The 17051-nt window shown below is 41.9% G+C and overlaps 1 protein-coding gene across 3 annotated transcripts in view; it reads right to left on the bottom strand.

Annotated features, from left to right (window-relative positions):
- The window catches only part of MICU1 (mitochondrial calcium uptake 1), a 95686-nt gene that overhangs the window by 52893 nt on the left and 25742 nt on the right, over window positions 1–17051 (bottom strand). For 2 of the 3 annotated variants that reach the window (XM_010296390.1, XM_010296391.1), the window contains exon 4: window positions 11154–11197. In XM_010296390.1, coding sequence (XP_010294692.1) covers window positions 11154–11197 — 44 coding nt within the window. Of the gene's footprint in view, window positions 1–5091; window positions 5104–11153; window positions 11198–17051 lie in introns of all 3 variants that reach the window. The other variant, XM_010296389.1, reaches the window with a different exon arrangement.

Raw genomic sequence — 17051 nt, 5'->3', positions numbered from 1 at the left:
CCTTTCCAAGCCTCCATCCCCTTTTAGAGAGATGTCATCTTCACAAATTAGTTATCCACACAATTTCAGGACAACTTTCACATTTGACACCCTTTTGTATCTGAACAAAAGCTAATTCCCATAGTCAGTTAAAACAGTCCAATGTCTTCCATTTAAGAATTTTTCTTCTATGTTCAGTCCATTCCCAAAACCAGAGTAATGGATTAAGATCATTCGGCACACCCAAAAAACTGAGCATTCACAAATGAGCAAGCCACGGGAAACAGTTTACAATTATGATACATTTTTTAATCAAGCAGTAGATTCATATTAAACAAGCACACAAACGAGCAAACATCCAAACTAACACGAAAAAAGAAAAAGAAATCCAAAGGCACCATTGCTTTCAGCACAAGCATGGCTGCATAAGTTCAGTGAGAAGCTGCCAGTCCAGTCTCAGTGGAATAAAACTTTTTACAGGCATTCAGGCAGAGTATCTTACAAAACCAGACATCAACAACAGGTACCAAAAAAATAATGTAATTGCATTTCAGAAGAGAAAGCTTGGTTTGATCTTTCCAACTCGGGCTCCAAGCCCAACAAACAGCACCAGAACGTGGGTTGAACATACCAGTCACAGTGACCAACCTCCCCCAGACCTGTGCGCTGTAGAAAACCAAGTTGCATTTCTGTACGCGGGCAACTCCCCAGCCTTGTGTTACAGGCTGGCCGCAAGCAAGGAAAGCACCCAAAGATGTATCACAAACTTCATATATTCTACCCCAAAACTGATCTACTGCTGGAACCTCCCTTGAGTCAAGCACATGGTACAGCTCCCAGATAACAAAGGGCTTTTGGGGGGGAAAAAATCCCACTGATTCCTTCCGCTCTTTGCCAAATATTACCTTTATTTTGGATTTTAAAATTGTTTTCCCAGAGCTGAGTGAAGAGTGAAACATGTTAATACTTAATTACGCTAATCTGAAAGGAAAAAAAAAAGACGTATATTTGCAAGTTAAAGGATGCCTTCTCTGCAAAGGCAGAGATGCCGCAAGGTGCGGCGCCGGTGTTTGCTCTGCATTTCTAACCCGCATTTAAGAAAAGCCTTATCAGCTAAATCCTTGCAGCTCCACTTCATTTTGCATTTCAGAAACTACTTAATGAGCAGCATTTAATTTGCCACTTTGGGAAGATCACATTCTTGGTAAGTCACTTAGAGCTGACAGTTTGTGTTTCAATCTGGAGGAGAAAACACTTTCAGCATATTTATTCACAATAACTTGTTTATGTTTCAACATCACCTCTGTACTTCAATGAAGCAAAGCTTCAGGAATTTATCACCCTTATGTGACCATTCAACAGTGACTTATGCCTTCCGAAACGACAACAAAATAAGTATCCAAGTGCATGCAAGATAATGAGTATTTCTCCAGAACCAGAAAGTAATTTTGTAGATTAACAAGGAATTTTAGATGAAGCGTAACCACCTTTTATTGACAAATGTCACCATACTCAGTTTGTTCCTTTTTAAAAGAAATACTTTAAGGTTACCAATACTGTGTAAGCAAACACAACGGCACGAATGTTTCAGTGAAGTCACATCGCTGCCAAGCGATTCTCTTTCAGTCCCAATTGACCACCTTCAGTTATGCAAACGTTTAAAAGACATCTGTTAACGTATTTCTTTTATGGTTAGCTGTAGGCATATAGCAAAAGAAGTTAAAACGCCGTATGTTTCCACAGCAGGAGTTTCCAAAAAATCTGTGTTACAAGAAATATAGACTATTTCTTTCCTTGTTTCTGAGTTTTCTGGCTTTATACGGTAAAGATGACCCTCCATATTCTTGCAATTTTGGGATATGTGTCTCTTTACAAATGAAATCTCTCTAACAAGCGGAAAAGAACCCCACATTGGTACTTGTGCACATAACATTGAGCAGTACGCATAGACACGATGCGCTATTAGTCCTGCTCGCACATAGCTTGATACCTTGTGCTTTAATCAACAGACAGCACCCCTAAAAATAAAAAAACTACTAGGAAACCCTCTAAGGATGGGTAAACAAATCTGTTTGTAAAATGTACTGAACAATCCATTTAATTCATGCATTTTAAACTCTCCTTAGCACCTACCACGCATATTGTTTGACATCTTTAAAAGTATTAGCTAGCACCTGCCATCTCCTTAGCGCTACGCAACATTGAAGCGTGCAGCGATGCAGCTCCTGTTTGCCTGGTCCAGCAGAGCCTGCAGGACAGCATCGTGCCGGCCGGGACTACTCCAGCTTCTTCCCAAGCAGGGCTGTGTTTAAATCTCAGGAAAGATACATCGAGACAGTCGTAGATTAAACAGGTTTGCAGCAGATGCTCGGTATTCGTCTACCACACAAGACAGATAAGGGAAAACCCTTAAAAAATGCCAAGAAGCCCTTAAGAAACCCTTCAAAACTGCAGGCAATGCAGCCTGCTATGGTAACTAAAAATATTACCGCTTTGCACTCTGTCTGCATCAGAATTCTGAACCGGAGGTTTCAAACTGAGGGAGCTTTTTCATTTTTGCTCTTTTATTTTGAAGACATGAACTTTAAAGCACCAAAGCCATGGATTTGGAGATTTCATGACAGTTCATGTTGCTACCTCACTATCTACATTAAGAAAACTGAAATAAAGAATTAAAAAGGCTTTCAGAATGAGATTTAAAAATTGAGCCATTCAGCCCAGATGTTCAAAAGCCCTTTAAGGGAAAAAGAGGCAGAGGAGGTCCTTCCACACTGTGAAACAAGGACAAAAAAGGACTTGGGGGAGAGTAGAGGAATCTAGTTTAAAGCTAGCTTTATAACGTGGATGCAAAATAAGTCCTTTTAGTGATATATAAAAAAACCCTAGCGATGTGTCTAAGTAAGAAAAAAAGCGTTTAAGGTTGTGCTAGAAACAGCACAAGGACTTTCTGAAACTCATAAACCTCTTTTAGCGGTGGAGAAGTTTACAGTATCATTTCTAGCGGCTTTAGGTAATTTACTATGAAGTCTACATACTAACACAAGCAAAAGCAAACAGATTCCGCATGGCAAATCATGGTGGGTGAGCATTAGCACAGGAAAATGCTTTAAACTTACTGTTGGCAGATAGATACTGCAACTTACGACCTTTCAAGAGTGTATTTTAATCAAGAGTTTTTAAAAGCTTTAATTTGGGGGTTATTTTATCTGTATATATACACAGGGGGACAAAAATGCAGAGCTGGACGTTAAATAGTTCTGCATACTCTCTCCCTCTGATTTGAATTTGGACATGTACAGAGAATCAAAAATTAGACAGCAAGTATTGCTAGGGGTGGTCTCCTGAGACTGGAAAGAGAAATCTGCATTCCCTCCTTCCAGCAAGGCTGTAAATATTCATCACCTTTAAAACAAACGGCACCTGAAATGCAAGGCCAGCATTCTGTATGACCAAGAAAAATGACACAGACTTTCCCGACCCTTCGCAGGCAGCAGACCCACTCATGCAAGGGAGAAACCCCTGCTGGAAAAGCAAATAGGAAAAGCCTCGGAAAAAGGGACAGTCTACACTTCTGCTCCCCTCCACTGCGCTGGCTCAGTCCTCCGCAGGGTAACGAAATCACAATCTGTAGGACCACAGAGGGATTCATCATGGTAATTTGATGGAGGAGGATTAAAATTAGGTCCCTGACATCCCAAATCATGCTTCTAAAATGAGTTGACTTTTGACACCTTTGAATTTAAATGGCTGTTTAGGTCTCCGGATGAAAATCGGGATACTGCTTTCCCTCATCTCAGCCCGCATTACCAAGATGAACTCATTATGTTGATAACGCACGCTGCTCCTTTTCTCTGATAAAAAAATCCAGTGTGAAAGCACACGAGGAAAATAATAATTCTGTACAGAAAGCAAGTATTGGCTCAGATGATGAGGTCGGGGCCATACGCTTGGCGCTAATCACTCACCAGATAAGAAAGAGGTTTGGGGAAAAAACACATGTAATCATGTAATTAGAGATTGTCATTCATGATGGCAAATGGTTTAAGGAGCCAAATTAAGAAACAACTAGAAATCTTATTCTCTCACTCCTTCCTTCTCCCATCCAGACCTGCCCCCCTGCCGTAGCCGGTGAGGTCAGGCATCTCCTATAACATTCCCTCCCACCCTGCTCAATCCATCCTCCTTCCCTTTCCTCTTCTCCCTACTAACTCCACATTACCCAAGGACAGAGTTTTCAGAGCTCAAGTTTGTATCCCTTACGTATTAAGCATTAACCTAAAGCCAGCAAAACTATCAAAGAGATTAAAGCCAAAAATGATCCCATAAACCACTTTCTAATTAAAAGACTGCATACACCCTCTAAGGGCACTTTGTCACCAAGTTCCTCATTTTTTTGCTAACTTCCCCTATGGATTTCATTAACATCACAAAGCTACATGGCAAACAAAGCAATTAAAGTACACTCCCCTCTCTACTTAAAAATAAACTACACAAACTTCCCTCTGCTTTCTAGTTCCTTTTCCTAGAAACCATCTTATGAACTATAGCATCTAAATATCTTCTTCCTAAAACATTCTTTAATGTAGTTCCCCCTACGTAGTTCTGTAACTTGAAAAACTCAAGTTTACAAAAATAACCTTCCCCAAACTTACACATATTCAAACACGTGATGTTTCCCCACAGCATTTGGCCAGAGAGACGCCTGTGCTTTCTTACAGAGTAAAGCTAACTTGGCAGCCTGAAGCAGAAAATGCCATTTTCCAACAGAGCCAGCTTTATGGTAGTCTCATCAAGCTGCAGAATAAGTCAGAAGCCTCAAAAGACACCGTGAAAATAGGAGGACAGGGAGATACACATCTGAGCTTTGCTCAAAGACTTTCCCGTTAATAAAGCCATGTATTAACGGTTACCCTGACGATTGTACTCTTAACAAGCCACATTCAAGTATTCCCAAATAAATCCTTTAGGCTAAGGATCAAGGAGAGGATTCAGGATTTTTTATTAAAGGAGCAGGGAGAAGGGGTGAGCATACACTGTCCCTTTTACATGAAAAGTGCATATTATGAGGTCTGAAGCACAAACTAATCAAAGCACATGCTGTCTGCTTTGTACCTGCCAGAAATCCTGGTGGAAGGGGAGAGGGTTAAAAAAGGGAAGAAAATGAGGGAATGCTTGGTTACACCAAAAAAAACCCAAATCGTCATTAGAATAAAGACACAAGTATCAGAGATATTAGTAGCTGGAAGAAACATCGGCTGGGTACCTAGAAACCAGAATAAAAGAGGACATACAGCAACCAGAGCATTTTAGTAGTGCCTGCCAAACGAGCCCTGTGAAAACAAACAACAGAATTAGCGGTACAAAAAGACAACAGCAAGTAGAGTTCTGTCAAAACCAAAATACACTACGAACGTTTGGTAGAGGACGTAGGAGAGGATGAAGCATGTTCTGTACGTGGACGTAAAGCAATCCAGGCGTCCACAGGGATGTTTGGGCACCACGCATTTAGCTGTGTTAAGTATTTTCTTTGATGAAATTGTTTTCTATTAAAAACAAGCCAAGAGAAGAACCTGCAGTTCAGTGTCTGCACAGGTCCCAGCGAACAGGGAAAAGCAGTGAGGAACACAAAAGTAACTCAAAACTGCAAACCAAAGCAGATGGGAGAGCCACGTTTGGCTGGGAGGAGAAAGCTAGCAAGCGAAGAAACCCACAAAGATGGAAAGTGGTGTCAAAGAAAGTCAAGAAGAGAAAAATCACGTCAGCTCAACTCAGATTTGCTAATTATCTGCAATAAACCGCATCTCTGCTTGCTTCCACCAAGGGTCACAGGCAAGAATTACCTCCCAGTAGTTTGTTACGATGCTTTTGGGGACGGCAGAGGAAACGGGCTCAGTAAATCAACCGCACACGCACTTTACACTGCTTTTTACTGAACAGCTTGCTTTTGTATCATTTAGAGTTGCATCCTTTTGAATGAAGGTTTCAGAGGCACTTAAAGATCACAGGAGCCCAAAGCTCTGATCCAATGTTTGGCTCCTGAATGACAGCAGGATTTTGAGCCTGGATCTCTTGCTGCAAGCTTGGCTCTACAGCAGCTTACGCCATCCTGGTGGAAGTCTCACGCTCCAGCCTTAGCTTATACACAAAGCAAAGGACCCAGAAATTCAGGCTAATAAATAAACGGTCCTTTTCCTCCCCTTTTAAACCTGGCAGCGAGATCCTTGAACCCACCAGAAAAGTGTATCTACCTCCAGTCCTTCCCATGGTAATCCTGCCTGAATACATTTTTTCAGGCTCCTCTGCTCCTGAGATACTTTTTAAATTATCCGGCAAGAAATCTTCCTCCTGAACTGACTCCCAGAAACTCTTCTTCAGTGAACACACAACTCCTGTTACAGGGCCTTGGCATGTAAGTGTAGTTTAAGCTAATCATTGTACTGGTCCATGATACAAGCCTGCATTATAAAGTGGAAGCGAATGTCGGCTGTTTTACTGGCCCTTAGAGAAACCATCTGAAGTATTTTCCTTCCCCTTCATTTTGCTATTGCTCTGATTACTCTACGGCATCCCCAAACATCTAGAGATGTAAATATAAATGTTGGCAGGAAATACTTAATTCATAAATTTAATTAGAGGGCATTGAAAGCCTCTATAATTACTTATTGCAGCAATGGTAGCAGGAGGGCAAGCTGTTGCTGGTAGCTCGAAGGCTTTTGTTCGTATTAAGCAGTAGCAAGAAATCTTCCCCACAAGAGAACAAAAGAGCAAGTCAAGTATATTCTGAGTTAAACTAATAAGCCATCGAGGGTGGGTTTTTTTCCCCCTAAATAGGCTGGAGGTCTTCTAAAAGCACTACACCTTTGGTGTGGGCACCCCGCTACACAAAGACAGATCCATGCTGTGCACCCACCACATCCTCTGGGTGTTTTCTGCCTCTGCTCACACTTTTCCACCAGGCTGCACCGCTGAAAGCTCCGCTGCGGCACACCCGGGAGCATCCCTGCGCTGGCTTACCGGGACGAGGACCGTCCCGAAGAACCCAGGTGACAGGGCGTGATTTTGGTCTGAACAGGATGGATATGCAACTTGACTTTAGAGGAACACCACTAACAGCATCGCCTTTTTTTTTTTTTTAGAGATTAAACTTTTTAATCATTAATGCATAAGCCAAAAAAGCCCATCAAGTAAACAGAGCGGGCATGAAAAAAGAAAATTTTAAACAAAATCCGTATCACAACTTATGTAACATTAATGAAGCCTACGCCACATTACATGTGCTCAGATATATACTTCTGTTTAGTGAGACCTTATTCATCACTCTCATCTTGCTAAGCCAGATGCAAGCAGTGAGAGATGAAACGGCACGATGCCTCAGTTTGAAAATCAGATACGCAAAGAAACTTCTCCACATCACTCTCAAAAGTGCCCTTTCTTAAGCCCTAACAAACATTATGCAGCAAGGGAACCGCACATCTCAAATTAAACAGGACTTTGCCCCTAATCAGAGGCGTGCTTTTTGAGATGGCAGGACTAGAGAAGGGACAATGCGAGATGTTTCTGCTACAGATGGGTTAAAAAAAAGCATCTGCCTTCCCACCGCCAAAATTCAAGAGGAGGAAAGAGACACAGTGGAAATGGAGCAGATGAACTGTTGTGGTCTGGACACCTTCACGCCACAGCACCCTGAGCTACACATTAGATTGTGTCTATTCCCACATCAGCCTTTTGTTCAGGCTCAATGTGAACACTTTGAAATGTCGGCAGACCTGTGAGTGTTTTTCTTCTACTCTGAATGAACAGAAATCGATGCTTCTTTTCCTCTACTTTCCAGAGCTGCCTTCTCTCGGGGAGAAACCACCACACTTAAGACAAAAATGGAGCCAGGGGCAGAGTTGCCTCCCTACACACTCAGCCCTGCAGCAGGTCAAAGAAAAAAATGAGTTCATGTTGGCAAACAGATCCGACCAAGGGTTTTTGCTGGATTTTTGGTGTCCCAATGACTGAAGAAAAAGCATTTAGACTCGAACTACAGGACCGTTGTTTCCATTAATAAGGCAGTAATATTTACCTCCCTCTCCATCAACTCCATAAATTATCACTAGGAAGGACGAAGGGCAGGAACAGGGGAAAAAAAAGTGGCTATTGTTTTCTCACCATAGCATTCAATCACATGCACAGCAAGATGCTTCAGAAACCCAACACAATTACAACACAGAGGCACATCACTCCACAAAATCCTTTGGCAAGACCAGTCCCGATCACTGCACCACAGCCAATTAGTTGTTTTGATGGTAGTTTTATGTAAATAAAATTGGTTCTGTGAAAAGAGCAGCTCATACATCTGCTTACCAATGCTGTAGCATTTGACTCTCAAACATACGTGCTCAAAATTCATACTGATACTATAAACATTGTCCTGTAATATGTAATTAAAATGCAACCATGCACAGCTGGTTCTATTCTTTTACCTGAATCTTTTTCTAAATTATCACTTGCATGTAACCCTGGGTATACATCTTTCTCTGCAACTAAAATAAATTCTCTTTTCTACTCTTCGGCCAGGATCTAGCCTGCAGACTATCAATACTTTTCAGTACCACAGCTTGCTTATGTCTGATGGCTCACAAACTCCTTTCATCTTAAAAATCAAGAGGAAATTTCCAACAAACAGGCCTACTGCTTTTTGAGCACATGCCTGTACCGCAAACCCCATTACCTCTGCTTGACATTTGTAAGGATGCTCAGGGGAATGATGGACCTCTCGCCCTTCTGCTCATCAGCTCCGCCGACGCACAAAGGGAAAGCACCAGAAATTCATCTCCAGGTAGAGGATGCTTTGATAACCCAAGAGCAATACGTAGTTGGAAACAGGCAAGGAGGAAGACATGCAAAAGGGTTTTATCCCTCGGGTGCTACTGTGCAAGTGAAACTCCAGTGAGTAAGGTCAGCTCTGCAGCACCACAGTTGGTGCTTGTCTGAGTAAAGTTTTTTAAACTGAAACGCAAAGCAATAAAATGAGAACAAGATGCTATCAGACAAATCAATCTACTGTCAGCTTCTTTCATTACCAAGGGAGAGCCAAGGCCAACTTATTTTATACTCTCCTTGAATTAACATTAATGGACCTAATAGCCACAGCCAGATTTAGCCAGTCCCAAGGCGTCTTTAAGCAGACAGCCAGGCAAACAAGAAGCTCTATTTCTTCATTTTCAACAGAGCAAGACGCTTCCAGGGTGGTGTTAGACTGTGGAGAAAATAGGTCCCACGAGAAGATAACAATAAAGAAAATTCCGTTGCAGTAACCTAAATCTGCTGCCTTGCTTTCAGACTATCCACACCACAGCACGTAGACATCCAAGTGCAGCACCAACGTCTGTAAGTTATGTAAGAAACAATTTCACTCTGCTACAGGTCAGAGCAAAAGGTGGTTAGCACATAAGGCAAAGGCTATCTGTTCCCCACCCTTCAGCCAGCCTAGATGTTCACCAGGCTGAGTGGCAAGATCCTAAGAGCATGGACAATGATGCAGAGTCAAGCACGGTACCTCAAACACCAACTGTGGGTTTTTCCCCACCCCTGTGCGGTGACTGCGTCCGTCACATCCGAAGACAACGCAATGCAAGCCCTCAGTGCTGAGGGGCAGAGGAACAGAAAGTCGAGTTCAGCGAAGAGATTGCCTTTGGATCTTTTATCGAACATGAGAGGAACAGACTGCTTAGGAACAGAGGAACAATTAGCAAAAATAGCGTGGGGTTCAGCATTCCTTCCCCACAAACAAATCTTGTTTATGTAAAGCCTAAGGGATGAGCATGATAGCTTGACAAGATAAAAGTGATGAAAGTGAGCAGATGTAAAATAGACTGTCATAAACCAGAGGAAGAAACATTCGATATTTTGCAAAGAATATATGTTCATTCTTCTTTGTTGTTGTTTTTGTTTTGTTTTCTTTTAATCACGAAAAGCAGACACTGGGTTTGTGGCAGGGGGAGAAGAAAACAAGTGTTCACAACATGCTTCATAGTTTTACACGTCAAAACCAACTGCCAAAATACCACCTTCCAATTGCCTGTTTTCAAGCAAAATCTCCCTCTGCTGCCTGGGTAACCAGAACACTTGTACACTGCTGATGACAGGGACCCCAGGTATTTGATCACCTTCCATCTTTACTTTCCCCTGCTAAAGGCAAAACAAGACAGGGAACTGCATGTGTTCAGCTCACACTGTGTTTATATAAAGCTTTAAAGGCATTTTTTTCCGTGTCGAGGCTTTCTGGAAATGCCTGACACTATGTGTCAGGTACGTCACTCAGCAACGAAGGGATCAGATACTTGCTTGCGTTGGAAAAACAGAAGCTTTGTTTTCAGATGACGCAGATGAAATGAAAATAGTGCTAAAAGCTGGAGCACCATTATGTGCCCATGGCGGTATGATGGAAAATTAACTAATCCGCGGTTATCTGCATCAAGAAGTCGGTATGAACTGCTAGTCTTAGGGCCAGAGCTGCCTTTACCGTACTCTTCCATGACAACGGCATTTATGGTGTGGTTAAGTGAATCTCTGATTTCCATAATAACACGTAGGATCCTAGGCAGCTCCACTTACGCAGGCAAACAAAACTAGATCAGAGCGTGCTCAACATTTTACCAACCCATATCGTGACAGCACAAAGATCCAAACAGTTGTGTACCGCTGTAGGAAGGAGCTAGGGTTCAAAAGGGGAATGGAGTGACGCTGTTCCACAGTGGGGAAAACACATGCTCGGGACGCAGATAAAAACACAAGAGTGTCTCCTTGCTTTAGGAAGATGAGGAGATGAGTCTGGAAGGGAAAGGTCAAGCAAGTTTCCCCTGAAACGGCGTAACTTGTGGGGCTCTCATACACTCATAAAGAAGCAGCAAGGAAACATGATTACAACCTATAATTTCTGGCCTACCAGTATATAAGTAGAGGTAATATTTTGGCTGTAAAGATTAAAATAAGATCCCTTTAAAAAAAAAAAAAAAACTTTCTGTCATCATGGAGAAAGCACTGCAATGCTACTGAACAACAAAAAGCTCAGAAGAGAATACTTCAAATATTTCATTTGACTTAGACCCACATGCAGGTGATAACTAAAAGACTCTAGGTTAAAACATCCACCGAATAATATACACTTAACAGTCTAACATGCTCACCTTCCCATCGTAGCGTTTCACTATAAACTGATCCAGGCCCAGGTCTGAAAGAGAAAAAAAAAAAAAGATACTTTAAAAAAACGCTCTTAAGAGTATAAGAAGCGTTTCTTGGGTTTTCTGTTTGAGTGAGGATTAGAAAGTAAAATACACTGTCTGAATCGCATCAGTAGAAAGTGTAAGTACAGACGGAAAATTTTTTTGGCTTCATGCATTTTGTACTTTGTATTTTGATCATGAAAGACAACTAACGTGTAGTATCAGAGAAGAAAACCTCCTTCTAGCAGGGACTTTAGAGCACAGCTCCCAGCACCTCTCAAGAGCATGCAATACCCACCGCAAAGCAGAAGATTCCTGCACTATTACCAGGCAAAAACTTTCCACCCGTGATGCCCCATGTAAATGCAAGTTGGTAAAACTCTTGTTCATTTTAATAACACCTTTTGAATGGCTCACAAATTGGAAAACAAAGAATTGTTCCTATAATTAATCGGGATATTCCCAAATAAATCCAAAACTTATTTTAGTATAAAATTGCTCATGAATAGATTTTGAAAGAGGTAAGTTGTAGCTGCATTGGTAAGAGCAAGCGCTTTAGCAAGAAGGGCATTTTGCAGAAAGGCAGGGAGAGGAGTTATTTATACTAGTAAATTCAATCTCTCATACCATCACAAAATGTTTTTTCTATCTTGAAGTGGGGAGAAATCCCAGCATTTGCAGAGTTAAGGCGCAGAGCTCTCAATCTAATCCGCAATGCCTGGACAGCTATATGTACACTAATGAATGCACATATAAGCAAGGTAACAAAAACATTCAGGAACATTGGATCGCAAAGCTCGAATTAAGTCAGGAAGATGCACCGTGGGAGGAGATCAAGCAGAACTCAAACCAAGCACTTCCAGTAATTTGGGAGAATATGGGCCAGTTTTTGGTTCTCCGAAAAATAAAACCACTTTTTCGGAAGAGCTATGTCGCATGCACTTTCTGCCACTGTTTATAATAATTTTCACATCCTCATTTCCATTTAAATTAGAAAAAAGATGGAAAAAACACAAAATAAAATCTCTCCTACACCTGCTGCGTCACCTGCTCATGAAGGAGGATAATAAAACCCGTCCTGTCTACTGGAAAGGTTTGGAATGGTTAGGGTGCATAAAATGGAGTTATTCATCGTGACCCCCTTGACCTTCCTGAAGTAAAGCAGCTAAAACTCCTCCAACACCAATTTCAAAGGCCGAGGCAATTGCCAGAAGGCTTTCTGGATTTGTGAATATTCAAGCCAGAAGGCACCTTCTCAGTATTTTGTGCGCTTGACAACAGAGTGAAAAAATGCATACTCATACACATTTTCAGATTTTTATCTTCTCAAGAATTTTGTTCCTCCTCAAAGCTGTGGGCATAAGCACAGTACAATAAGTACTGCCACATTTTGAGGCAGGATTCATTTAATAAATGTGCTTATTTTGCCAGAGACATGTTATCTGGTTGGATCTCACCCCTGACCATCCATCTGGATGCTAACCGCTAAGCTGAGCTTAGCTTATGTCCACGTGTCGTAATAAAGTCATTTCTGAAGCACACCTCCTGTTCCCATGCCAGGAAATAGTGCTGTAAGACATATCCCTGACAGCCTGACCTTACACATGTACTCAAGGAAAGCTAAAGAGAGACACAGGTTAAAAATGGCAAGTGAAAATAGTCTTCATGGCACGCACACCCACCCCCCCACCTCCCAGCTGGACACTACTGTTGGGAAAGCAAATGGGTTTCAAAGGAGACCCAAAATGAATGAACTGTAGATGAACAGCAAGAAAAGATGAACTAACAACTGGGTTTTTAATATATATAGTAAACATCCTATATGTTTCTAAACATAGGTAAGAAATATTTATAGAATATCTAATAATATATATACAAGTCTGTGTGTACATACAGAAAAGTTACTAAAAACAGCCAAACGACACCTAAAAAGGCAGAATGCCAGTACCTATACTAAAGGAGGAGGCTGGTATTATAAATCTTGTGCTCTCCACAGATGTAGCATGAGGCGGGCAAAAGGGGAGGCAATGGGGGTATGACTGGAGGGACTAAAAAGCAGCACGAGAGTTAACAGCAATAAATTACAGTAACGATGGAGTGAGCGAAAGGAAAACACACTGATGAAATCAGGAGGTCTGAATACAGGGCAGTTAGCCTGCAGACTGGGGTTTGGTCCAGCCTCATCCACCTAAGCACAGAGATGTTTCTTTCTATGTGCTTCCTCGATGGCTATGGCATGTCACGCAAAGACAGAGAAAAACAAAGCGTCTGGCTAACCTGAAACTATTGCTGCGAGGGACAGAGCGATGGACCTTGACCTACGTAGGGCTCTTCGGTAACTGCATCCAAACCCTCATGCCAGGTGTAGAAGCTGCCAGGTCTGTCCTCAAGCTTGATTGCTCCAAGCATTTCATTATATGCCGAAGAAACTGCTTACACCACCAGAGCAGTTACAGAAATGTAATTATCATTACCTGTACCATGTCAGCCTCCTTTGACACAATCACATCTGACGAGAAGCATATATATAACCTTGGCTTATGCATGACTCTGAGATCGGGGAGAGACGTTTATATGAAAATGCAGCACAAAAATTTGTCACTTCTGCCGCTGCCTTTTTTCATGTCACTGTATCAGCATGCCCTGGAAGACAGCGTTACCTATTGCAAGCACAAGCATATTGGTTCACACCAGTGTTTTATGCTCACCCTTACTCCCAGCCATGCCCAACGATATCCCCTCTGCTCTGCTGCATTAACTAAGTCCTCTATAAATAAATTCCCCTTACCACAGCTCCCAACAGAACAAGCCAATTCAAAAAGTTGAAAAAGGGCATTTCTGTGGTCAAAGCACACAGTCTTACTGGATACATTTCCCCTTTTCCAATGCAGTTTTTCTTTTTTATGGACTTAGCTATGTGTTTTTCCACAAGTCTTTAACCTTCGAAGTTAACAAAAGGAAACCACGAAAAAAAGAGGGACTGTTGCCTGATGCCCATGTTATTCTTTCTTTACGTTTCATGAAAAACCCAAAAGGCTTTTCCTCTAAGACATTACAATTCAGCGTTCGCATAGGCTGGAGAGCTAATGGAAACACTGAACGAATGAGGACAATTACATCCGAACAAGGAAAGGAAAGAATGTTAGTTACTAGATCTCTGTTATTCAAAAGCCAGCATGCTAAATTAAAGCTACCACAGGATTGTCTTTAAGTGATACACTCATAAAACAAATAGCCCCTGCCTGGGCTACTGGAGCAGGAACACAAGCCAATAGGCATGTTTATCAGTAAAAAAGAGCTTTTCCAACTTTCAGTGAAAAGCAGGGGCTGCAATACCATCCTCCCACAAAGGGATTAAAGGATTCCCTTCGAGAGAGATTGCAGTGAAATCCAGAGATAGTTTCAGGAGGACACCTGGCTGTTTCACAAAGCCTTCCTGGGACCGAAGGCAGCACGATGTGCACCACGGCTACTCCAGATTGCATAGTCACCACCCAGAATGCTTGTTTCTGCTCGAACAAAGCCAGAGCTTTCATCACCACCTGCCCCAGAATACGCCTTTTATTTACACGTAACACTGTACAACACTTCACCTTTCACCACACATCTGGATTATCGAAGCCCCTTTTGCTCATCCAGCCAAGGGTTCTGCACCAGCCGCTCGCCTTCCGCGGTGCCACTGGTCATTGCAACGATTTCCAGACGTGCTCGCCGTAGCCAGCTTGCGTGTAATCTTTAGGTACCTCTATATGTTACTCCTACAAATTCTGATATCACTTAAAGTACCATCAGGGGACCAAAAGAAAGAGCAACACTGCTGTGGAGTAGCTAAGCAAATAGCATCACTATAAGTGTTATTTCAGATTAGACTGACACCACTTACTCACTAGTATTAAGAATAAAGGCTCCCACTCTTATTTGTGTGATGATACTTTCACAGCACTCTAAAAATAAAAATGTTTCAAAATAAATCCAAATTACTCACACTCGCTGCCTGCCACCATGAGGAAAAGAGGGTGTTCAAAAGCAGAACTGTATTCTCTGCATTTATTTCTTTCTTTTTGAGCTGTGGAATATGTTTTAAAGGAGAAGGAAATAGGTAAAGGAAAAAAACCCACAGAATAGCCTGCTGTTACTCTTATTCAGCTCTAATCAAATCTGCTTACGGTATTTCTGCTGATTAACAAAAACATATATGCCACGATTCACTCAAAGCTAGCTAATTACCACACTTGCTAAGTATCTAAACAATTACTAAGCTCTTCATGTTATCCTGTAAAAAAAAAAAAGCCATGGGCAGCAGATTATAGATTGCAGTTTTAAAAAATATTTAACAAACGAGCTTCTAGAAGTACTATTATATTATGCCAAGAACACAGTTGAGATCAATTAGAAACCATCAAGATGTCCTCTGGGATGCCAGCAGTTTTCCACTGATGGAAAAACCTTTCCAACTCCTTCCAGTCTTTATATCCTTGTCAGATTTTTCACATTATTTGAGTAATGTTTACTTATCATCTGCTTTTCCTTTCCCATTGCCCATGTTATCTATTAGATAACATGGAGTCTTTCTTGCAAGAAGATGCACAAAAGGGCTAATTACTACTTAGAGCCTGCTAATCAGGCTCTTCTAATCCATGCTACATTTTGGGAGGAGAAAATTCTGGACCAAGTTTTCCCCTCCAGAGCTGTAACTCAGCTTCTGATTTTTGTATGAGTATTCTTCCCTGAATTTAAAATGTAATCTGCAAGCAAACAATGAGCTCCCTGAGATTTCTCAGGGGGCAATACTTTCAGGTTTGTCTTAAAGTCTAGAATTATTTTGTCCAAGGAACTACTTTGCTGTCCTCTATCTCACCCTCCTCCAACAGTCAGTCTCTCTACGAGATGTGCATTCATAACACAACAGATCAGCCATACCAACCCATCAACTATACTGGAAGCCTTAATTATTCGTTTCTTCTGATGACTATCACATACGCATGCACATAAATGCACCTCTCGCTCCTCGTTAGCTAGGTTCCTGGGGTCTCATATCAGGCACGACAGGCTCAGAGAAGATCCTTGCTTAGAAATGACATTTCCACAGAAAAAAAACCCCACATCTATTCACCCTCCTGGTTCTGGAAGATAACCACCAAGTTACCTCCCCTTCTTACTTATACCCTCTACCTGAAGGCCTCTCCAGCAGATGTGTTTGGGGGAGAAGACAGAAATAAATCCCCATCAAAAACCATAAGGCAAATTCAGCATCTCTAGTTTCCTTCTGGGTTTTAAACATCCCAGTCGAACATTTTGCACAAGCTTAGAGATCTGTATGAGCCTAGGGAGTCCTCCCTGTCCCCACCAGACCAGAGGAGTGCTTGACACAGCTCACCACTGCTGGTTCTACAGAAGATCAGATCTTTATTTTACAAACTTAACTCAAAATAACAAATAATCACTCAAGCATTGCAACAGAACCCAGAACCCAGCTGGTGCTCAGCTACTCATGAAGTCCAGACAAAGAAACCCCAACATTTAGAAACACAGAATCAAGCTGATCAAGTCAGCAGACATCGGCTCCATCCTTCACAGCTCCTCGCCTCCGACACTGTCCTACGCGCAGAGGCTGCTGCTTTTGGCTGTGCTTCAACAGCATGTTTGTGGTTTCTTGCAGACAAAAAACACCAAACAAAAAAAGGAAAACCTTCCAGGGCATTTCCAAGACTTCAGATATTTAAGCTGCTGCTGAGCGTGATGGATCTTGAAAGGCATCTTTCATGAGGCAGGAGTTTGGCTTAACCAGGGAGGTTAACGCTGGGTGAAAGAGCAAGACTGCTCTGGGTATAACCTGTCTTCGTTACAGCATGATGAGACATG

The sequence above is a fragment of the Phaethon lepturus genome, unplaced genomic scaffold (genome assembly GCF_000687285.1).
Source record: "Phaethon lepturus isolate BGI_N335 unplaced genomic scaffold, ASM68728v1 scaffold19851, whole genome shotgun sequence".
In the NCBI taxonomy this organism is placed as follows: domain Eukaryota; kingdom Metazoa; phylum Chordata; class Aves; order Phaethontiformes; family Phaethontidae; genus Phaethon; species Phaethon lepturus.
Note: the sequence above shows the minus strand (reverse complement) of the source record. Positions and strands in the feature narration are given on the sequence as shown.